The 21533-nt window shown below is 58.9% G+C and overlaps 1 protein-coding gene across 1 annotated transcript; it reads left to right on the top strand.

The window, feature by feature from the left end:
• The first annotated feature begins 512 nt into the window (after window positions 1-512).
• LOC124564162 (nucleolar protein dao-5-like) lies at window positions 513-19263 on the top strand. Its single transcript, XM_047130993.1, has 3 exons — window positions 513-1651; window positions 2177-2534; window positions 19156-19263. Exons 1-3 carry the CDS (start codon window positions 513-515, stop codon window positions 19261-19263), a joined length of 1605 nt encoding a protein of 534 aa, XP_046986949.1.
• The last annotated feature ends 2270 nt before the right edge of the window (window positions 19264-21533 follow it).

Below are 21533 nucleotides of genomic sequence, written 5' to 3'. Positions count from 1 at the left end.
GCGGGACGTGATGGTCGAGCGCTTGTTGTAGTGCGCCAGGCGAGAAGCCTCGGCCGCAATGCGCTCGAAAATGTCGTTCACGAAGCTGTTCATGATGCTCATCGCCTTCGACGAGATGCCCGTGTCAGGGTGCACCTGCTTCAGCACCTTGTAGATGTAGATGGCATAGCTCTCCTTCCTCTTGCGCTTCTTCTTCTTGTCGCCCTTCGAAATGTTCTTCTGCGCCTTGCCAGCCTTCTTGGCGGCCTTCCCGCTAGTCTTGGGCGGCATCTCGAACCAACGTACGGCAGCAGCAACACCAGTAGCAAGCGCTCCGCTCTAGTCAGCGTCTCCCCACACAGTGGCACCCGCCGCCAGCCGCCGCCGCACCTTTACCAGCTCGCCCTGTTGCGGCCGCCGACCAATGGGGCGCGCGCGCAACCGGCCGCCGCACCCGAGCCCATAAAGCACCCCCACCCCGGCTGCGCCGGCACACGCACGCACGCACGCACGCACACGCATTGCGGTTCGAGATGTCGATGAGAGAGGATGCTTTACTTGCGAAGGGTGTGGCGGATCGCCGTCCGTCGGGGCCAGCTCAGGCGACTGAGTTGATCCCGGTGGTGGCCCCATCCGGCCCCCCACTTATGACGAACCGGCTTTCGACAACTGACGCTGACGGGTTTGACTCATCGGATTTTGACGCGCACCCTCGTGATCGAGTGTTCATTCTCATGAACAAACTCGCCCACGGGGGCCCCTACCCTGGTGGAGAGGACGACGAGGCGGCTATTCTCGCCTTCTGCAACATTCAGAAGGCTGCCGCTCTACCGCACACGAGGCAGCATGTGTCGGGTGTGCCACCGAGAGCCCCGCCGGTCGCATCGCACGATTTTGCGGTCCCGGCGGTGGCGGCCTCGGCGGGAGTTGCGCCGCTGGCCTCGACCACTGAAGAGGTCGATGTGCCCCCGGTTGCCCCCCTGGCCCCGGAGACACGAGAAGAGCCCGTGGCTGCGCTAGCTGCAGCTACCGAGATGGAGGACATGGACCTGCCCGACGCAAATCTGGCTGAGGCGATTGCCGAGTCGGAGCGCCGTGACACCGACCTTGACGCTCCCCGCGTGCCCAGAAAGCGCCGGGCTGTGACGCATGACGACTCTGACACTCCCTCTCAGACATCTGAAGGAGCGAGGCCGCGGAAGAAGGCCACCAGGGCCTCCCGCACCTCCACCACCGAGTCTGGGCTGACTCTCGCGGGCTCCTCCCGGAGCACCGCCGCGCAGAAATCGACGAAGACCACGCGGCGGCCCACTCGTTCACCTGCTGCTTCCCGACAGCCGGACGAGGATGGTTTTGTCGCCCCGCCCCGGCGGCACACTGCCAGGGCCGCTGCGCTGCAGCTACCGACCCCGCTGCCGACCGCCAACACGTTTGCGGGCGTCAGCGACGATGCGATGGAGGATGGCGCCGCGCCTCCGGCGCCGGCCCAAAAGAAGCCGCCGCCTATAGTCATCCAGTGGGCTGGCGAATACAAGGAGTTCCAGCAAAAACTGGACAGGGTGGCCACGTCCGCCACTGTCAAGAACGCTGGCCGTGACCTTTACAAGGTCACAGTGTCGACCAACGAGGAGTACCGCGCGGTGACGGACGCCATCTGCAAAGATGGCCTCCCGTGCTACACGCACCCCTCTGAGCCGCTCAAACTTCTGAAGGTGGTATTCCGCCACCTTCCCCTCAAGTTTGGTGCGGACTACCTTCGCGAGGAGCTCGAGGACCTGGGCTTCGGCGTCCGGTCCACCGGACTAATGAAGTCTCCACGTACGCATCGCGACATGCCACTGTACCAGGTTGTCCTCGTTGACAACCTGGAAAATCGGAAGATTTTCCAGGTGCAGCGGGTCGGCCGTGTCAAGGTCGCAGTGGAACCTCTCCGGGCCAAAGGCAAGAGGGCCCAGTGCTTTTCCTGCCAAAGGCTCGACCATGTCTCCCGCTACTGCTCCATGTCGCCCCGCTGCGTTAAGTGCGCGGGCGGGCACGAGAGCAAGTCTTGCGGGCTTGCCAGGGAAGACAAACCGACGTGCTGCAATTGCGGCGGCACGCACGTTGCCAGCTATCGAGGCTGCTCGGCCTTCAAACGGGGCCGAAATCAACCGAGGGGAGGGACCGCTCCTTCTCGTAAGGTGCACCCGTCCACCAGCTTTGCTGCCGCCACCAAGGGAGGACCAGCTTCCGCCACCCGAAGTTCGGCGCAGGTGGAGCGTGAGACGCGGCCACCGACCGCGCCGTCCACGGCTTCGCCCGTGGGGGTGGCAGCCCCCGCGCCCACGCAGGGCGCGCGGGCTGCCGCCCCGCGCAGGCGTCGCCGGCGTGCGGGCCGGGCCACCCCTGCCACTGCACGACGGACTGTCGAAGACACTCTGCCGCCGCAGAGGACGACGCCTCGTGCTGCGCCGCGACCGGCTGCCGATGCTCCGCGGCAGTCGCCTAGTACGGAGCGGCCGCCACCGGCCGCCCCAGTGGCGGAGGCCGCCCCAGCGGCCCCCACCGCCCCCATGGCCCCCGACGCAGCTGAGCTCCGATCGCTCTTGCGGTCGTTGAGCCAGCTCCTCGAGCAGCTCCCGGTGCTCGTCACCGCGGTCACGTCGGCCCTTCAGGCCGGCGTTGCAACTCCGCCGTGCCATGGATAATCGCCATATCCATGGCCTCACCGTTTGCGCCTTCAACGCAAACAGCTTGGTCCCCCAACAAGGGGAATTCAGGGAGTTCTTGCGCGACGAGGCAATTGACATCTGCCTCGTGTGCGAGACCTTCCTGAAGCCGGGAATACACGTGAGGGTGGCCAACTATCGGTGCTACCGCACCGACAGGCTGACCCACGGCGGAGGGACGGCCATCTACATCAAGGCGTCCCTCAAACATCACGAAGTCCAGCTTCCGCCCCTCGCTGCAATGGAGGCCACTGGGGTGGCTGTCACCACGACGGCGGGGGTCATCACCTTCGTTGCGGCCTACAGGCCGCCGAGGGGACTGCTTCAGGAGGCTGACGTCGACGCCCTGCTGGCACTGCGCGGGAAAGTCTTCATTGCGGGTGACTTGAACGCCAAGCACCCTCAGTGGAACTCCCGCATCACTAACGCCAGCGGCCGCCGCCTCCTTCGCGTCACGCAACGGCATGGTGCGATAGTACTGGGGCCTTATGAGCACACCGTCTTCCCCCATCGCGGCCAGTCTGACGTGCTCGACATCGCCGTGCTCAAAGGTGTTGGGCACTTCACGTCCGCCACCGTTAGATGTGCCATGTCGTCCGATCACCTCCCGGTGGTCTTCGACATGGACGTCATCGGTGCATCTATGCCGTCCGACCGCCACAACTTCCGAGGCATAGACGAGGCGCGCTTTTGTGTCGAGGTCCTCGACCGCCTCGAGGGCGCGCCCGATCCCGCTGTGCAAGGGGCTGACGAAGCGTTGGCCTTCTTCACGCGGCACACACTGGCTGCAGCGGAGGCGGCCTCCCCCAGGCGGCCAGGACGGCCGCGTGAGATGTCGCGCCAACTCCCGCCACACATCCTCGAGGCGATCACAAACAAGAATCGCCTCTTTCGGGAGTGGCAGCTCACACGGCTGCCTGTCACGAAGCGCCGCCTCAACAGGGCGCGGCGCGAGATTCGGGCCGCCATCGACGACCATCGTCATCGGGACTGGGCGGGTCTTGTGGCCACTCTTACAACGACGGACGGCAGCGCTTGGCGGACCGCTAAGCGTTTCCTTCGTCGTCGTCAGCGAGTCCCACCTCTCCATGTGGGTGCGGACGTTGTCTGCGAACCAGATGCGAAAGCAGGCATCCTCGCGGACACGTTCGCAGACAACTTTCAACCTGCTGATGGCGTGGTCGATCCCGATCACGTCCGTCTGGTGGCAGAGCGCCTGCCGGTTTTTCTCGCTGCGCGACAGGACGACGACGTGATCGAGCAAATCACAGCCGAGGAAGTGGACCTGCAGCTCCGTCGTCTCAACCCGAAGAAGGCGGGTGGCACGGATGGTGTCACCAACTGCCTGTTGCGGATGCTTCCGCCGGAGGTACACCAATCTCTGGCGGACATCTTTAACAGTATCCTCCGCTCTGGGACCTTCCCTTCCGCGTGGAAACACGCGGAAGTGGTTGCCATCCCCAAGAGTGGCAAGGATCCACGTCAGGCCGCGAACTACCGGCCGATCAGTCTGCTCCCGTCCCTCTCAAAAGTGTTTGAGAGGTTGTACGCGGAGCGGCTGCTGCGCCACGTGACGGAACAGCAACTCATTCCCGAGGAGCAGTTTGGTTTCCGGTGCGGCCACTCTACCACGCAGCAGTTGCTGCGCCTCGTGGAGCAGGCGTTGCGAGCGCTGGAGACGCGGGAGTACCTAGGGGCGGTGCTTCTCGACGTCTCCAAGGCCTTCGACTGCGTGTGGCACGACGGCCTCGTGTACAAACTTTTTGCGCACGGGGTACCGACGTCGCACGTAGTCCTGCTGCGCTCGTATCTCTCGGGACGCACTTTCCACGTCCGAGCAGATGGAGGCACTTCCACCGACCGGCAGATTCGAGCGGGGGTGCCGCAGGGGTCGGTCCTCGGCCCCCTGCTGTACTCCCTGTACACCGCCGACGCCCCGCGGGTGGCACGCGTGGAGTTGGCACTTTATGCCGACGACACGGCGTTGTTCACCCGCAGCATGAATGCGGCCGAGATGCGCCGTCGCCTCCAGCTCGGATGTGACGTCCTGGGCGCCTGGTCCACGAAATGGCGCTTGAAGTTCAACGCTGCGAAGAGTCAGGCTGTCATCTTCAGCAGAAAGAGGCTGCCACCGGACCTACCGCCGGTCACGATCATGGGGGGCCCCATCCCCTGGTCGCGGACCGGCAACTACCTCGGGGTGACGTTGGACAGACACCTGACGTGGCTGCCACACATCCGTGACGTCCGAGGGCGGGCAGTGGGGCGCCTTCGTGCGCTTTACCCACTGCTCAACCCGTCATCGACTCTCCCTCCACGCCATGGCCTCACCATGTACCTGTCCCTTGTTCGGCCGGTACTGGAATACGCGGCTGTGGTGTGGGGTAACGCGGCCGCGACGCACATTGCGACGCTCCAACGACTGCAAAACAGGGCGCTGCGACTAGCGCTCCACAAGCCACCTCGCTATCCGACGAGGCTGCTCCATGAAGAAGCTGGGATCCCCTTCCTCCGGGATCGCTTCCGGCAAATCGCCCGGCAGTTCTACAGCAATGCAGAACGGTCTGGCAGCCGCTTGATTCGTGGTCTGGGCCGCCAGGTCCACCACAGGCCAACGACTCGTTGGCCAGATCTCCTGCGAGAGTAATTATCTCTCGCCGCCCGATGTCGAAACAGGGGGCGTCACAATGAACGACGCCCAGTGAGGACAGCTCACCCTGCTAGGTCCACTGCACCCACTAACGAGGTCCCCGCAGGAACAGCAGCTCCGCTGCTTAGACTGCCTTTACACCTGGCTTATGTAGCCAGAGTTTTACTGCGAGTGCGAGTGCGAGTGCGCCGGCACGCACTCCGCTGCTCGACTCGCTGCCGCTCGCACCGGTCGTTTTCGTTTCCGTTTCGTGTGCACCGTCGCTAGCCCATCGCCATGTCCGGACGCGGAAAGGGAGGCAAAGTCAAGGGCAAGTCAAAGTCCCGCTCAAGCAGGGCTGGGCTCCAGTTCCCGGTCGGCAGAATCCACCGCCTCCTGCGCAAGGGAAACTACGCAGAGCGCGTCGGCGCCGGGGCGCCCGTCTACCTCGCCGCCGTCATGGAGTACCTCGCGGCTGAGGTGCTCGAGCTGGCCGGAAACGCGGCCCGCGACAACAAGAAGACGCGCATCATCCCGCGCCACCTGCAGCTTGCCATCCGCAACGACGAGGAGCTCAACAAGCTCCTGTCGGGCGTCACCATCGCACAGGGTGGTGTCCTGCCCAACATCCAGGCCGTCCTGCTGCCAAAGAAGACCGAGAAGAAGGCCTAAAGGAGGCCAGGCAATCGCAGCCGCCGCGTGCTCCCCTGCACGCAACGCGCTTTGCCGGCTCGGCCCACAACAATCGGCCCTTTTCAGGGCCACCACACAAACCTACGTCCAAAGCAAAATTTCAGTCGTCCTCGCCGCACCTTGTTTTGTTTTAACTTTGCACCGTCACAGCACAGCCGCCGCCGGCGCACGTCCGCCATCTTGTCGTCCACACAGCCCGTGTGGCCCAAAACACACACACACACACACACATTTTGCACGGTCGCAGTCGCCTTCCAAACCGACAACGGCAGCAATAATGACCATTGTTAAAGGGAGGCGTGTCGACACACCGCCCTCCACTCCCGCGCGCAACGGCCGTCGACACGAACGAAACAGCTGATCCGGCCGCCTATGCCCACACGCCTTGCCTCGGAAACCCCAACGCCGCCGCCGCAAACAAACACACAGAGCCAAACCACGCAAGCAAATAATCACCGCCTCTCGCACAACAACACACAGCCCGCCATCTCCGTCGCGATCGATACAAAGACACACAATAACAAACACACAAACGAAGCAGCTCCACACACAGCCAGCCACATGACACGTTTCCTTTCCTTCTCCCCTCCCAGTCACATCACGTCGCTCAAACGGAAAGAAAGAAAGAAACAAACAAACAACACAGCGCACACACGCAGCAACAACAACACAGACTCTTTCGCACTTTTCAACTTCCGAACAGTGTGGTGGCCCTGAAAAGGGCCGTTTTCTAGTCTCTCCCACCCACAAGCACGGCCGCGGGAAGGCCAGCGCCCGCTGCGACGCAGCCTAACCGCCGAAACCGTACAGGGTGCGCCCCTGCCTCTTCAGGGCGTACACCACGTCCATGGCCGTCACAGTCTTGCGCTTGGCGTGCTCAGTGTACGTCACCGCGTCGCGGATCACGTTCTCCAGGAACACCTTCAGCACCCCGCGGGTCTCCTCGTAGATCAGACCAGAGATGCGCTTCACGCCGCCCCTGCGAGCCAGGCGGCGGATGGCGGGCTTCGTGATGCCCTGGATGTTGTCGCGCAACACCTTGCGGTGCCGCTTGGCGCCACCCTTGCCGAGCCCCTTTCCTCCCTTGCCGCGGCCTGTCATCCTTCCTTCCTCGGGCAAAGCAAAACGTGCACAAACAGCAGCTGCAGCGGCTGGCGAGTCGGCTACGGTCTGCGCCCAGCGCGCCCGCCGCCCCCCTATATAGACTCTGGCCCGCCCTCCCCCCACCACGCGCAACCGAGGGCATATAAGCGCAGCACGGAGGCGCGCGGGCCCGTTGTCAAGGCAGCACCGGACGCCGCGCCGCACCTAACCTCCACGCACGCCGCTCCGCTACCGCTACCGCTACCGCTACCGCCATGGCCCGCACAAAGCAAACGGCCCGCAAGTCCACCGGCGGAAAGGCGCCGCGCAAACAGCTCGCCACCAAGGCGGCGAGGAAGAGCGCGCCCGCCACCGGAGGCGTCAAGAAGCCCCACCGCTACAGGCCGGGCACCGTCGCCCTGCGAGAAATCAGGCGCTACCAGAAGAGCACAGAGCTGCTCATCCGCAAGCTGCCATTCCAGCGCCTAGTGCGCGAGATCGCCCAGGACTTCAAGACCGACCTGCGCTTCCAGAGCTCCGCAGTCATGGCCCTGCAGGAGGCCAGCGAGGCCTACCTCGTCGGCCTCTTCGAAGACACCAACCTGTGCGCAATCCACGCCAAGCGCGTCACCATCATGCCCAAGGACATCCAGCTCGCGCGCCGCATCCGCGGCGAGCGCGCCTAAACCGCGCCGCGGCACCGCACCGCACCGCACCGCACAAACAAAAACGGCCCTTTTCAGGGCCACTAACATCTCTCCGTCGCGAGCAAACTTTGTCGGTCGCCTGCCTCTCGCCCCGCAACCCAAAAACAAAAAAAAACCACCACTTCCCGTCCGTCCGCCACACCCGCTCACTCTGCCTGCCTGCTAGCAGCGCGCAACAATCACACATCATCCCTCCCCGGCGCTCAAAGCGCACAATACCCAACGGCCGACGTCACACCGCACGGGTGGCTGGCCGGCCGCCGCTTTCGTTTCGAAAACAAAAAAAACCCGCACTCCACTCCGACGGCCAACGGCCAGGCAGGCGCGCGCGCTCGCTCGCTCTACGCGCCACCGAAATCCCCGCCGACTCCTTCCACATCTCAACGTGCCCCCCGTTGCAAAACATAACACACACACACACACACACAAAGGAACAAAACAAAACAAAGACCAGACACGACTCGACAAGACAGACATCCGAGACGAACGAACGCAGGCAAGCCAACCAACGTATTCAAACAAAACAACGTGACAGAAAAACCAACCGTCGGCCGCCGCCACAAACACGGCGACAATCAACCACGACAACAACAACAACACCGCTTACCGCTACCGCCGCCCACACCCGCCACCGACCCCCGCAATCCAACCACCACGGCACGCAAACAGCATCCCCACGGGCATACAGAAACGCCAGACAGACACCCACACCAAACGCAACACGACAATCAAAACCTTCCCCGACGTGCTTTGATGGCCCTGAGAAGGGCCGTTTTGGGCCGCGCGTCTCTTGCGCGCCACTAGACGACGACGGGGGGTGGGGACGACGGAGTCAAGCGCCAAACCCTTCCTTTCTCCCATCTCTTTCTCCTCTACTCTACTTCTTCTTCTTGGGCGAAGCCTTCGCCTTAGACGGCGTCGTCGCCTTCTTCGGGCGCGGCGCCTTCGGCTTCTTCGTCGGAACCTTGGCGGCCTTCTTCGCCTTCGACGGCGACTTGGCCTTGGCCGGCTTGGCCGCAGCCGCCTTCTTCGCACCCGCGGGCGCGGCCGACGCCGCAGACGCCTTCTTGGCGGCGCCCGCCTTCCGACCGGTCGCCGCCTTCACGCCACCAGCCTTCTTTGCGCCGGCCGCACGGGCGCCCTTCTTCTCCTTGCTGGCCGGAGCGGCGCGCTTCTTCTTGGCACCGCCAGCACGAGCCTTGCCGCCCTCGGCCGCCCCCCCGCCGCCGGCGCCGGCAAGCTTGAACGAGCCGGACGCGCCCTTCCCCTTCGTCTGCACCAGCTCGCCCGCCACGACGGCCGACTTGAGGTACTTCTTGATAAACGGCGCCAGCTTCTCCGCGTCCAGCTTGTAGTGCGCGGCTATGTACTTCTTGATCGCCTGCAGCGACGACCCGCCGCGCTCCTTCAGACTCTTGATGGCGGCCGTCACCATCTCAGAGGTGCGCGGGTGCGCAGGCTTGGCGCGCGGCTTCTTCGCAGACGACGCAGACTTGGCCTTCTTCGTAGTGCCGGTGGCGGCGGGTGCCGCAGCAGTCTCGTTCGTAGCCGCCTGATCTGCCATTTCGACGACGCGCGTAACACACAGCGAGAGCGAGCGGGACGGCAGGCAGGCACGCAAGCACAGCACAGCAGCAGAGCAGAGAATCACAAGGCCCAGCCAGTGTCGCGGGCGGGCGCGGACGGCCGAGAGAGCGGCCGCCACTCTGCGCGCCGCCGCGCCGCGCCTCCCGCGCTTGCTACCGCCCAACGTCCGACAGCCTGTGCGGAGCAGCCCCAAACCTGCGCCACAACCGCCCGCGCCTTTCAAACCACCGAGGATGGGGCTACACACAGCCACACCACAGTCGCCAACCAGTCGCCACGGCAGCGCCGCAAACCACGGCCAAACTGCAGCTACCGCGCGCTACAGCCTGGGTCGGCCCGCCGAGAATCGCCGCCCCCGCCCAAATGCCGCCCCCACAGCCCCAGCCGACGACCCGCCACAATGGCCAAACCTTCGGCAAAACTCCCACACCGTCGCCGCGGCAGCCCGGCCAGCGCGGCCGGCGCCACAGCCACACAAGCCGAGGCGTGCGGCGATGACGGCCGTGCAAACGCGCCTCCGCCGCCCCATCGCCTTCCGTCGCCCTCCCGCCGTTTCCCGATCGGCCCGCAGCCGTCGGGCCACATCGCGCGCCGTCCTCCTCCTCTCGCCCGCCAACATTCACAGCCGTTTCTCAACAATTGCCCGCCGCAAACGGACGCCGCCTGCGCAACAGGCGCCGCCGCCCCTCGCCGCTTCCGACCCAACCCCTCGACCGAGGCAAACCGCAATCCGAATCTACAGACCAACCCAATCTGCCGTCAAGCACACACGACAGCCGACCTTACACGTTACGCGTTACACATTACGTTTACACGTCTACGTTAGGTTAGGTTAGGTTAGGTGGACGTGGGTTAGGTTAAGGGGACTTGGGTTAGGTTAAGCGTCAAACTTAGGTTAAGCATTCAAACACGTCAGGCGTCAGAGGTTAGGTTAGGTTAGGTTAGGTTAGGTTAGGTTAGGTTAGGTTAGGTTAGGTTACACGTTAGGTTAAGGGGTCAGTGCTAGGTTAAGAAGCGTCAAACGTAGGTTAAAAAAGCGTTCAAAAACGTGAGGCGTGAGCCGGACAGCTTACCTTACGTAGACGTTAGGGGCTCACAGGCTGAGCTCACCTCGCCACACCACAGGTTAGGTTCGGTTCGGTTCGCTCGGCTCAGCGTAAAGCGCCGAGGTCAGGGTTACGTTCGTTCACCTTCGGGCGCCACACTTTCGGTTGAAAGGTCGCGACGGGACGACGTCGGCAGGCACGCCGCAAACGAACAAAAACGTACAGACGACGTCGGAAACCGCCGACAGACGGGGGAGCAGCACGACCACGACCAGACACCGAGCGCGAACGAGACACACGCGAACCACCCCCACCGGCCAAAGGGCACCACACAACAACCCAGAGCACCACGTGTCGACACCAGAGCAACCCGCCGCTCACGCGACATGGCTGGCACCGAAGGGCAACCGCCCGCAACTGCGCTTTCCGCGCCGGCCCGGATGCACGTCGTGCTACAACAACACCACTACCGTACACAGCCGCTGTTCACAACATCACTATCAATGGCGCGCCCGCGGCTCGCCGCCGTCGCCGTCGCAGTCGCAGCCCCAACGCCAGCACTTTTGCACCACCATTCACACGCACCGCAACACAGCTCGCCGACACAGCCGAACAAAACAAACACCACACAACAACAGCAACAACGCCGCCGCCTCTACTTGTGCCGGCGACCCACCCCGCCGATGGCGCACCTTTCGCCAGCCGGCAATCGACACACACGCACCCACCCACCGGGGCCCAGTGCAAAAAAAAAAAAAAAAAAAAAAAAAAACAAAAACACACAAAAACAAAAAAACCAAACAACACAAACGACACGGGAAGCGCACACCGCCACTTCGCGCGCACGCCACCAACCAGTCGTCGTCTCAAAATAACAAACACAAACAAAATAAACTAACAACTAGGGCAACACAAAACAAAAACGCCTCGCACGAACCGCCCACAAAAAGGACAAGCACACGCACAGCCTCTGCTGACGACCACGACGCAGCGGCACGCTGCTCCTGTCCCGCGCCCCGCGCCCCACTCGATTCACAACTCACGCGACACCGTCAACGACGGGCTCGCTTCCCGCAACCTACCACCTTTCCGCCACGACGCACAGCCCCAGCCCCACCCGACGACGCCCGTGGCAACGACTGCACTTTCACCACCGCCTCCCCCTTCCCCCCCAAAACACACACACACACACACAGCCAGCCAAAAACGCACTCGCGACCCACACATGCACGTGCATCGGCACACGCCAACCAGTCAACGTCGACAACCACACGCAAGGCTCGAAACGAAACCGGCGTCCTTCCACGTTGCCATCAAGCTACGCGACACAAGACACAAGGAACCAACACAACAGCCGGCCCCACTAATTCCCACTCTCACGCCGCAAAAAGCACACCGAAACCGCCAAACGCACGCACATTCCCCTTCGCACTGACACCACCGACCGGCTCGCTACCACACACCTCTCGGCAGCCGTTTCACGCCAATTCGCCACACCGCCCACACAGTCGACAAGCGCCCGCCCTGTACGGCACACGCAACGACGCAGCGCAGCAAAGGGCGCCCGCAACACATACCTCTCCGCCGCCCGACGCGCCAACCGCCACACCACACCGCCAGCCACTCGCAAATTGTGCACTGCCACCAGCCACACGTCCAACACGCCGCGCCGCCTCCGGCCACCCGCCAGGGGGCGCTCACGTCCGCGACAACAGCGCGGCCCGCCGGGCCGGGCCGAACCGAACCGAGCCGCCGCTGCTCTGCACTCGGCACGGCCACACCCTGCTGCAGACCGGGCTCGTCCCTCTGTACGCGTCTGCCTGCGCATCAACACAACACGACCTTTTTCTTTTTTTCCTCTCTACCGCCATCCCTTCTTCTCGCGTTTTACTCGTTGTTGCAGCAGCGGCGCACACCTACACATCCACAGCCCCAGCCGAGCCGGCCTCACCTCAGGGCCCGCCGCCAGCGTCTCCTCCTCGGGCACAGGTGCGGTGCTGTGGCCGCCCATCCAACCGCATTGCTGGCCGTCCAGCCACCAGGCGTTCCCACTGCCGCGAGCCACGCCGCGCACCGACCCTGCTGCAGAAAACGAAGCATAGCCAGAGACCGACCGATACACAAAGCAAGCCGTCGCCTCGCCTCTTGTCCTTCCTGCCTTCCTTCCGCCCCCGCCCTTCTCACACCACCGCCTCTCCACTTTCGCCCCCCCCCCCCCTCCTTTTTTTTTTTTGTTTTCTTCTTTCTTTCTTTCTTTCTTTGGCCCTCTCTCCTTCCCGCCATGGCGGTTACGGCACCGCCTGCAGCGGCAGATTTTTTGCGCCCACACGCCTACTCCTACCACCATTAACCTTGCCCTGCCCTGCCCATCAACGTCGCAGTCGAACCGACGCTTGCCAACACACTGCCCACGTTCCTTTCTCTTTTCGGCCTACGCCCATTACGCGCCGCCGCCACAGCACCTTCCCTTCCCACAACACACCGACGTCATCACACGCACCCAAAACAGGGGCCACGACCGTGTTCCTCGCCCACTCCCATCCCGCACGGTACGCACATTCCCAACTACTACCGCGCACCCTCCCTTTCCAATCTGTGTGTCTCTGTGTCTGTGTCCTGTCCGCGCGTGACGCCTCTCAACATCCGCCGTCCCCCGTCCCGTTTTCGCCCCCATGCCGTCGTCGCGCCGCCTCCTCCCCGTCCACCGCCGCCCCTGTCCGCCCCGCACCACACCATACACCGCTGCTTGTCCCGGCCGTTGCCACCAAAGGCGCCGACCGCAAACGCGCCACGCCGCAGCCCCCGTGCGTCTCGCGCTCGCTTGCATCTCCGTGCCGACGCTGCCTCTCTTCCCACTCGCACTCGACCTCGACAACACAGTCTTTGGCTCCGCCACTGCGTGTTCCGGTGGTACGCACGCTGCACCACGTATGTATTCATTACCAGAGCGATGGCGAGGCATGACAGCATCTCTGTCTGACCAGAGAGTTCTTTATCGCTGCTAGTCGGCGCTTGGACCGCGCCAGACGACAGTAGTTGCACGCACCGGGTCGCCAGGAACAGTTGTTATATATATTGTAGCGCGAGTCGGGAGAGGTAGTAGTCGGTCGACAGTAGTAGCGGGTGGACGGTTGTACTGAGCGGGCGTCGGCGGCGTGCTCTGCTCGTCTCGCGACTCTGGTCACGGTTCGGGACGATGTATAGTATATTGTGTTATAATCAAAAGGTGGTGTGACGCTGCATTGCGCAAATCTGATAACGTATGTTCATTGTACTTATTTTGTTCAACAACAAAAGCCCCACTATTACTTTTTTTCTAAAGTAACTTTTGTCTCTTAACGAAAAACATTCACTTTTTAAAGACTACTTCCTATGGCATTTCCCTCCAAGGAGTGCAATTAATTACCAGCCAGCACTCATTCATTGCACACAGCTGTGTAAGGGGTATCTACAATTGAGGAGCGGATATAAATGCAATTTTTTGTTTTTTTTTGTTTTTTGTTTTGTGTGTGTGTGTGTTGTAACCTCCCAGCAATATTTAAAATAATGGACAATGTTATTTACGGATGCTAATGGACATTGCGCTAATTGTAACCTCGCCCACAATGAGAGGTATTGAAAATGGCAACAAAAATGTGCAATTCGCAATCTGACTCAAATATAAAGTCTTCACACAACATTTACAAAAGTCCGTTCAGTGACAAGAAACTTCAATTAAACCGAAATATCGGTCTTTGGCCCTGTGCAAAACAATCAGAATTAAAAGTCTTACCTCCGAATAAATGGATGTCACATTTCTGCTCTGGTTGTTGCGCAGCGCTTGGAGGAACTGCATTGCAAATAATAATATTCTCTTTCTTTGTGATTTTAGTGACATTTTTCTTCAAAGAAGTGGAACGAACTCTTTAGTTCAATAAAAGATTAAATGTTTGAAAAATGCTTTTGAAATAAAAATTATTATTGGGGAACTTGTTGGAGAATAATTACAATAAATACAATTTCTCATTATCTAACGATTATATCAATTAACAGTATACCTTATTCACCATCTTGACCAGTGTTGCCGACCGCCTACATCACACAACCGCACTCGGCTGCTACTACTGACCGACCGCTCTGCATGACGACTATTAGCGTACTGCACGCGACGACTACTGACAGAGTACAGCCCTCAACTACACAGACTGACTGACTGACTGAGAACCGCTCGCAACACTCGCGCAGTCCAGCGCAAACTCTCTGGTCACAGATGCTACAATGTCTCGCCATCGCTACTATGTTACATACGTGTTTCAGTGTCTTTTTCATTGGGGTAACGATCTTTGGCTCTTTTTATTCTGAATACAGGGCCAAAGGTCAACGGCTGCTGCCCTTATACAATTTATCAGGTTTCATTATGTCTGTTGCAATGTTACATACGGTTCACTCTTTCATTAATATTATCGTTGGGTTTGTTTTGTAGGGACGTTAACATTCTGGCACATTTTTATTATCATCGGACTCTCTGCTATTTGTGCAGGGAGGTTATACCTGGGTCCATTTCCATTTACATTTTAATATTGATAGACTTTTTGTTTTCTTTTTTGTTTCTTGTTGTTTTTCCTTCTTTTTTTTTGTTGTTTTTTTTCTTTTGTTTTGTTTTTCCCGCTCTCACCACCACCGCCGCATCACGCCTTCCGTTTTCTTGGTTTCTTTTCTGTGCTTCAACATCACCGCGCCCCATTTCCACACCACAGCCATCAGCCTCCAAGACGGGCGGGCGCAGTGTGCCATTTCCGGCGCACAAGCACACCCGTACGGTACTCTCCTCGCCCCCACGCCACCAACAACACAGCGACCACGCGGCTTTCAGGCACGGCACGGCACGGCACCGGCGAAATGCGCCGCCCCCGCCCCTCCGCGCATCCGTCCGTCTCGCCACGTTCACTGACAGCCGCGTCTGCGGCTACACCACGACAACCACAACACAACACCGCTCCCCTCCCTGGCAACTCACATTGTTTTTCTCCTCCTCTTTTGCACAAACCACAACGCCGAGCACAGGCGCAAGCCACCCACACCGCGCCCCTCCCCGTCCCGTCTTTGGCCGCCGCTCCTCGTTTCCTCGTTTGCCCCCTCCCATCTCCCGAAATGCCATGCCAGCAGCGTTACGCATGCCCCTCCCCTGTCCACACAACACTACCGCCTAACGAACAGCCTTTTCCGGGCCACATGCAGGGCACGCCCACCTCCAAACGCTGCCAATTCACGGACGCACACACACACTCACTTTCTCGACACCTTTCTGTACGGAGGGTGCGTCATCTCGACCGTGACAGAGTGACGGCAACTATCGACGATCCATTTCCCCCCACTGGTAAAACATGTCCACTAACACCTACATACATCATTCAAGTACACAGACAATAGCATACACACAATGGGAGGGCACACGAACATGGACGGCACGGCACTGTCATACACTCTTCCTCAGAACCATATCAACAAACGTTACGTACATCCGGGAAAGCGAAAGCGAACGCGAAAGCGAAAGCGAAAGCAAAGGCAAAGCCCAATGCAGCCGTCAAAGGTAACGTTCACCACGGCAGACACTTGCAGCCGCGCCGCCGTTAAACGCATTTCAGTGCGGCTCCAATACGCCTCCGACACGGGAACGTTCCGTTGCTCTACGAATGCGTTTCTCCCCTTTTTCCCTTCCTCTCTCTTTTGCCCCCCCTCCTTGCACTCTTGCCTCATTCCTCACGTTCTGCCCAGACATTCGACCGATCAACGTCAACCTTTCGTTACCGTTCTCAGCGCGACGGTGTACAACAGTATGACGGGTGTGCCCAAGACTTCGGTTCAGTTGCGTGACGCCGGTCTATCGCGCCGATCGACAGTTACTCAGGGGGCGACGGATCGGACCACGTCACCGACACACAAAACACTTTCAAACAAACAAATACATACCGGATGGACACAGACAAACACGTGTACAGACATTCGCCAAACAAACGACCACCGCCGCCGCCGCCGTCGTCGTCTAGCGTGCATCTTGAATGACGACATCGGTGTGCGTGCGTCGTACGCAATCAGTCAGACACGGCTATCAAACATCAGAGTCGAATGGTACATCATCGTGCGTGTCGCCGTACACGTACAGTACAATACAACAACAATGCGTCTTAATGGCACGTTCATTTCAACGTCACTCACACACCTCCACGCTGCAGTTACGTCGCACCATTGTCAAACTCGGCGTACAGCAAAGGGAATAGTGGGCGGCAAAAAAACAAAACAAAAACCAAACAAAAACATTTCACATTTCACCCTCGCCATGTATGATGTGCAAAAAAACAAACCCGCAAACGGCCGTCGTTACGGTGACACAAAAGTCGCCGATCGCACTGTCCCCCCTCGCAGACGGGTAACACACACACACACCCCAACAACACCAATGGGTCAAAAACCACGCCAACGAGGCGTGCCACCATTCCACGCCACGGCGACCAACCTCGTGGCCGTACCCCGCGCAACACGCTTTGACGCGCCCCCCCACCCACAATCAAAATGCACACATACATCACAGCCGTCCACACACACAAACAACAACAACAATTCCGCCCTTCCCGCAAAAGGCAAGTTGGTGGCCCTGAAAAGGGCCGTTTTGCCGCTCTCGCAACGGAGGAGCCTTCTCCATCCTTCCTTCCATTCCAGAGCCACCTCCTTACTTGGAGCTCGTGTACTTGGTCACCGCCTTCGTGCCCTCGCTCACGGCGTGCTTGGCCAGCTCGCCAGGCAGCAACAGCCGCACAGCGGTCTGGATCTCGCGGGACGTGATGGTCGAGCGCTTGTTGTAGTGCGCCAGGCGAGAAGCCTCGGCCGCAATGCGCTCGAAAATGTCGTTCACGAAGCTGTTCATGATGCTCATCGCCTTCGACGAGATGCCCGTGTCAGGGTGCACCTGCTTCAGCACCTTGTAGATGTAGATGGCATAGCTCTCCTTCCTCTTGCGCTTCTTCTTCTTGTCGCCCTTCGAAATGTTCTTCTGCGCCTTGCCAGCCTTCTTGGCGGCCTTCCCGCTAGTCTTGGGCGGCATCTCGAACCAACGTACGGCAGCAGCAACACCAGTAGCAAGCGCTCCGCTCTAGTCAGCGTCTCCCCACACAGTGGCACCCGCCACGGCACGGCAAAACTTGACGGGACTTTCGTCCGCTTATGTGCTGAAGGATCGCTCTTGGCCTGCCTTCAGAATGAGTGATTAGGTTCGAAATGGCTTTGTTATGTTTCTAGGTCGGTATAAATGGTAAAAATTGATAGGTTAAAAGATCAGGAGTGACCCAACTGCGGTGAAACCGTCAGTTGGTACGGTATCGGCGCTGGAGTATCAGCGTCGGATGGGCGTAGGGAATATCTCCAACAGGACGACGAAGGACTGTGAGGTGATCATGTGGTGAATTTTGTAGGAAGGCGAGGGTGTTTGAGGCGCGAAGGCGAATTTGCTGGACCAGCGGAGGAATGTGGAGAAGTCTACGGATATCGTTGTTGGAGACATATCGTGGAGCGTTTGATATGATCCTAAGTGATTTGCTTTGTACTATTTGTACCTGGAGAACATGTGTGTCAGCTGCTAGTCCCCACAGTTCACAGCCATATAGTAGGAGTGAGAGGACACAGGACGTCCAGATGAGTAGCTTAGATTGTGTCGAAAGGCCTGGGCTCTTCAACAGAGGGTAGAGTTTGTGTGTCATTCCGTAAGCCTTGTGGCAGACGCCATCAACATGGGGTTTCCATGTGAGGCGGCTGTCGAAGGTGAGACCAAGGTAGGTTACTGTCTGAGACCATGGTATGCGTCGGCCTTCCAGCTCTACCAGGCGAGCCGGCGGCGTTCGTTTGTTTGTAAAGAGGATGGCCTGTGTCTTGTCGGCATTAATTTTTATTTTCCATATGTTGCTCCATTGAGTGATCTGTTCTAGGTGACGTGTGAGGTTCAGAGCGATAAATTGGAGGTTTCGGTGCGAGTTGAATACTGCAGTGTCATCCGCGTATAACGCGAGATGGTTGTTGACACGGGATGGGATGTCATTTGTGTATACTGCGTACAGAATTGGGGAGAGTAAAGACCCCTGAGGTACACCAGCTTCCACGGGCCGGATTGAGCTTCGGTTTCGGCCTTGCATGACATAAAAGGAACGCCTGGTTAAGAAGCGTTTGAGAATGTGAATTATGTGGAGAGGGCAGCCGTATTCTGCAAGTTTATATAGTAAACCGTCGTGCCATACTCTGTCAAACGCTTTTTCTATGTCCAGCAGGACCATGCCTGTACTTTTGCGCTCCAGTTGCGCTGTACGGATGGTGTCGTGGAGGCGGATGAGTTGGTGGACCGTGCCATGGCCCGCCCGAAACCCAAACTGTTGTGGAATGAGGACTGAGTGTGCGTCGAGAAAGGATTGGAGGTGGGAGAGGATAATACGTTCGAGAATCTTGCCAAGGAAGTTGAGGAGGGAAATGGGGCGGTAGTTCTGTGGGAAGAGTGGATCTTTTCGAGGTTTCGGGAGGGCAATGACACGGGCCAGCTTCCATACAGGAGGGAAGTAGTTGTAAGAAAGGCAGCTATTGTATAGATTGACCAGATAGGAGAGCGCAGTTGGAGAGAGGTGGTGAAGGAGGGCCGGCCGGATACCATCGGGACCGGGGGCTTTTCGGGATGGTATGTTGCTGATGTATGTCGCCACCTCCGGTAGAGTGACCGGTGGAAAGATGGTGTCAGTATGACGGCGAAGGAGCTGACGGACCCGGCGATGGACGCGGGTCTCGTGGGCGTCAGCTTCGTCGTCGTCGACCTCGTTTAGGCGAAATTGGCGCTCGAGGGTATGTGCGAGGGCCTCCGCCTTGTCCTGAGGTGAGTACACCAGGCCTTGGGGACCATGGAGGGGCTGAGAAGGAGGAGGAGTGGATGTGGTCTCTTTTACTATGCGCCATAGACGGTCGGGGCGGTCAGCGGCGTCACGGAGGCGCCGATTCCATGTTTGATCGTGGACCTCTTGTAATCGAGCTCGAAGCTCTTGAGCTAATGCTTGCCAAATCCGCTTGTCGACTGGGTCGCGGAGGCGTTGCCACCGGCGACGAAATCGACGTTTTGTGCGGATTAATTCCTGGACGTCTGGCGGAAGGTCCAGGCGACGAGGAGGCTGAAGGACTCGTCGGGAAGAGGTGCGGTAACATTCAGTGAAGATTTTTGCTAATCGGTCCGCCGTCGGATTAATGTGGCTGCGGCGGGTGATGGGCGGAAGCTCAAGGACATGGAGGTCAACGAGTTGTTGGTAGCGTTCCCAGTTTGTATTGATAACGTAAGCCGGACGGAGCTGGTCTTGTGGACGTGCGTCAAGAAATTCGAGGGTCACCGGATTGTGATCAGAGTCAAGCTCTGAGATCACAGAGATGCGGTGGACCCACGGAATATCCCGAGCCAGAAAGATGTCAAGGATATCAGGACGGTAGCGAGCTGTTTTGTGGAAGTGAGTGGGTGAATCTGGAGCAATGACTCGGATAGCGGCATTCAGTTCGAGGTACTGAAATAGCCGACGTCCATTTGCGTTGGTAGAACGGCATCCCCACGTCCCGTGCTTGGAGTTGAAGTCCCCTCCCACGAGGACCTTGGGGCCCAGGTGGAAGAGGATATCCAAGTCGGTCGGGACTATAGCGCGAGCGGGGGAGTTGTAAGCTGCGGCAAGGGTCAACGGCAGTCCATATAGCTGTATATCTATAGCTGTGGCTTCCAGGTGTTGCATGTTCGGTATCTGCCGGAGTCGGTGCGTAATGCACTGTTTAACTAGGATAAGAGTGCCGCCGTGTGGCCGATCCGCGCGGTCGGATCGATATGCAAAGTAATTGGGAACGGAAAACTGTTGGTGAGGTTTTAGGTGCGTTTCGCAAATAAGGGCTATGTCGACACCTCTGTCTTCCAGAAAGGCTTCAAGGGAATGACGTTGGCGTAGAATACCATCGGCGTTCCAACTGATTATACGAAATGGGCGGTGTTGATTAGGGTCCATCTGAGAAGTAGGAGATGAAGGCAGAAAGGATTATCATTAGTTTACTGAATGGGTCAGAAGCAGAATTGAGTTGTTGGATAGTAGAACGAACAAGAGAGATGATTTTGGGAATGTTGAACTGCTGCAACAAGGCAGCAAGGTCAGCAAGGTGGTTGGAAAAGGGGAAGGAGAAAGTAGGGGGCGGGGGTGCAGAGGGCTCTGGAGAGGGGTTTGCAGTTCCCCAAGCTGAGTGGGGAGCAGTCGCCGGTCGTGAGGCAGGACGTCGCGGTGGCGTCGGCCCCGTGCCGGCAGCAGAGGAAGATGGTGGAGTAGGGGCGCGACGTGCTCGCAGTTGTGGAAAATTTTCAGTATTAACTGGTGGAGCAGCTGGCGTCGAAGGTGCCGAGGCTGCATGAGTGGAGGAGCTGCGAGATTTCACCAGCGCTTTTTGATATGCTGAACATTTTCTGTAATTGGCTGGGTGAGCCTGTCCGCAATTGCAGCATTTGGGCGGGTCGGTAGGTTTCTTTTGACAAAGTCGTGTGAGGTGGTCAGCGCCACACTTGACGCAACGCGGCAGGCGGCCGCAGTTGCGGGAGCCGTGTCCAAAACGCTGGCAATTGAAACATTGTGTCAAGCCAGATTCGTTACGGTATGATTCCACATCCACCTTCATGTGAAGGAGGAATTTAATTTTATAGACGTCGTATACATTTGGTGTGCAATGGAGTACAGCAACAAACAGGGGCCATTTAATATCTGTAAGTTTTCCTTGTGCGTCTGGCACCTGCTGGTGCATAACTGTGACAGATTGTACTGTGAAGCCCAGTTCCTCCAGCGCTTCCTTGACGTCAGCGGGAGGGGTCGTGGGTTCGAGGTGCCTGACGACGACCTTCAATATTTTGAGGGGGTCGAGGTCGTAAGTATGGTATTGAATGGCACGTGCTTTTAGGTACTCAATCATATACCGATAATCGGAAGGATTTTCGAATTCATATCGGATATTGCCCCTTTTGTACTGACAGGAAAAGGAACCCTTTAGGTGCCCCTTCAGTTCCTTTATTCGATCGAGGTAATTGGTTGTATCA

The sequence above is a fragment of the Schistocerca americana genome, unplaced genomic scaffold (assembly GCF_021461395.2).
Source record: "Schistocerca americana isolate TAMUIC-IGC-003095 unplaced genomic scaffold, iqSchAmer2.1 HiC_scaffold_128, whole genome shotgun sequence".
NCBI classification, from domain to species: Eukaryota; Metazoa; Arthropoda; class Insecta; order Orthoptera; family Acrididae; genus Schistocerca; species Schistocerca americana.
Note: the sequence above shows the minus strand (reverse complement) of the source record. Positions and strands in the feature narration are given on the sequence as shown.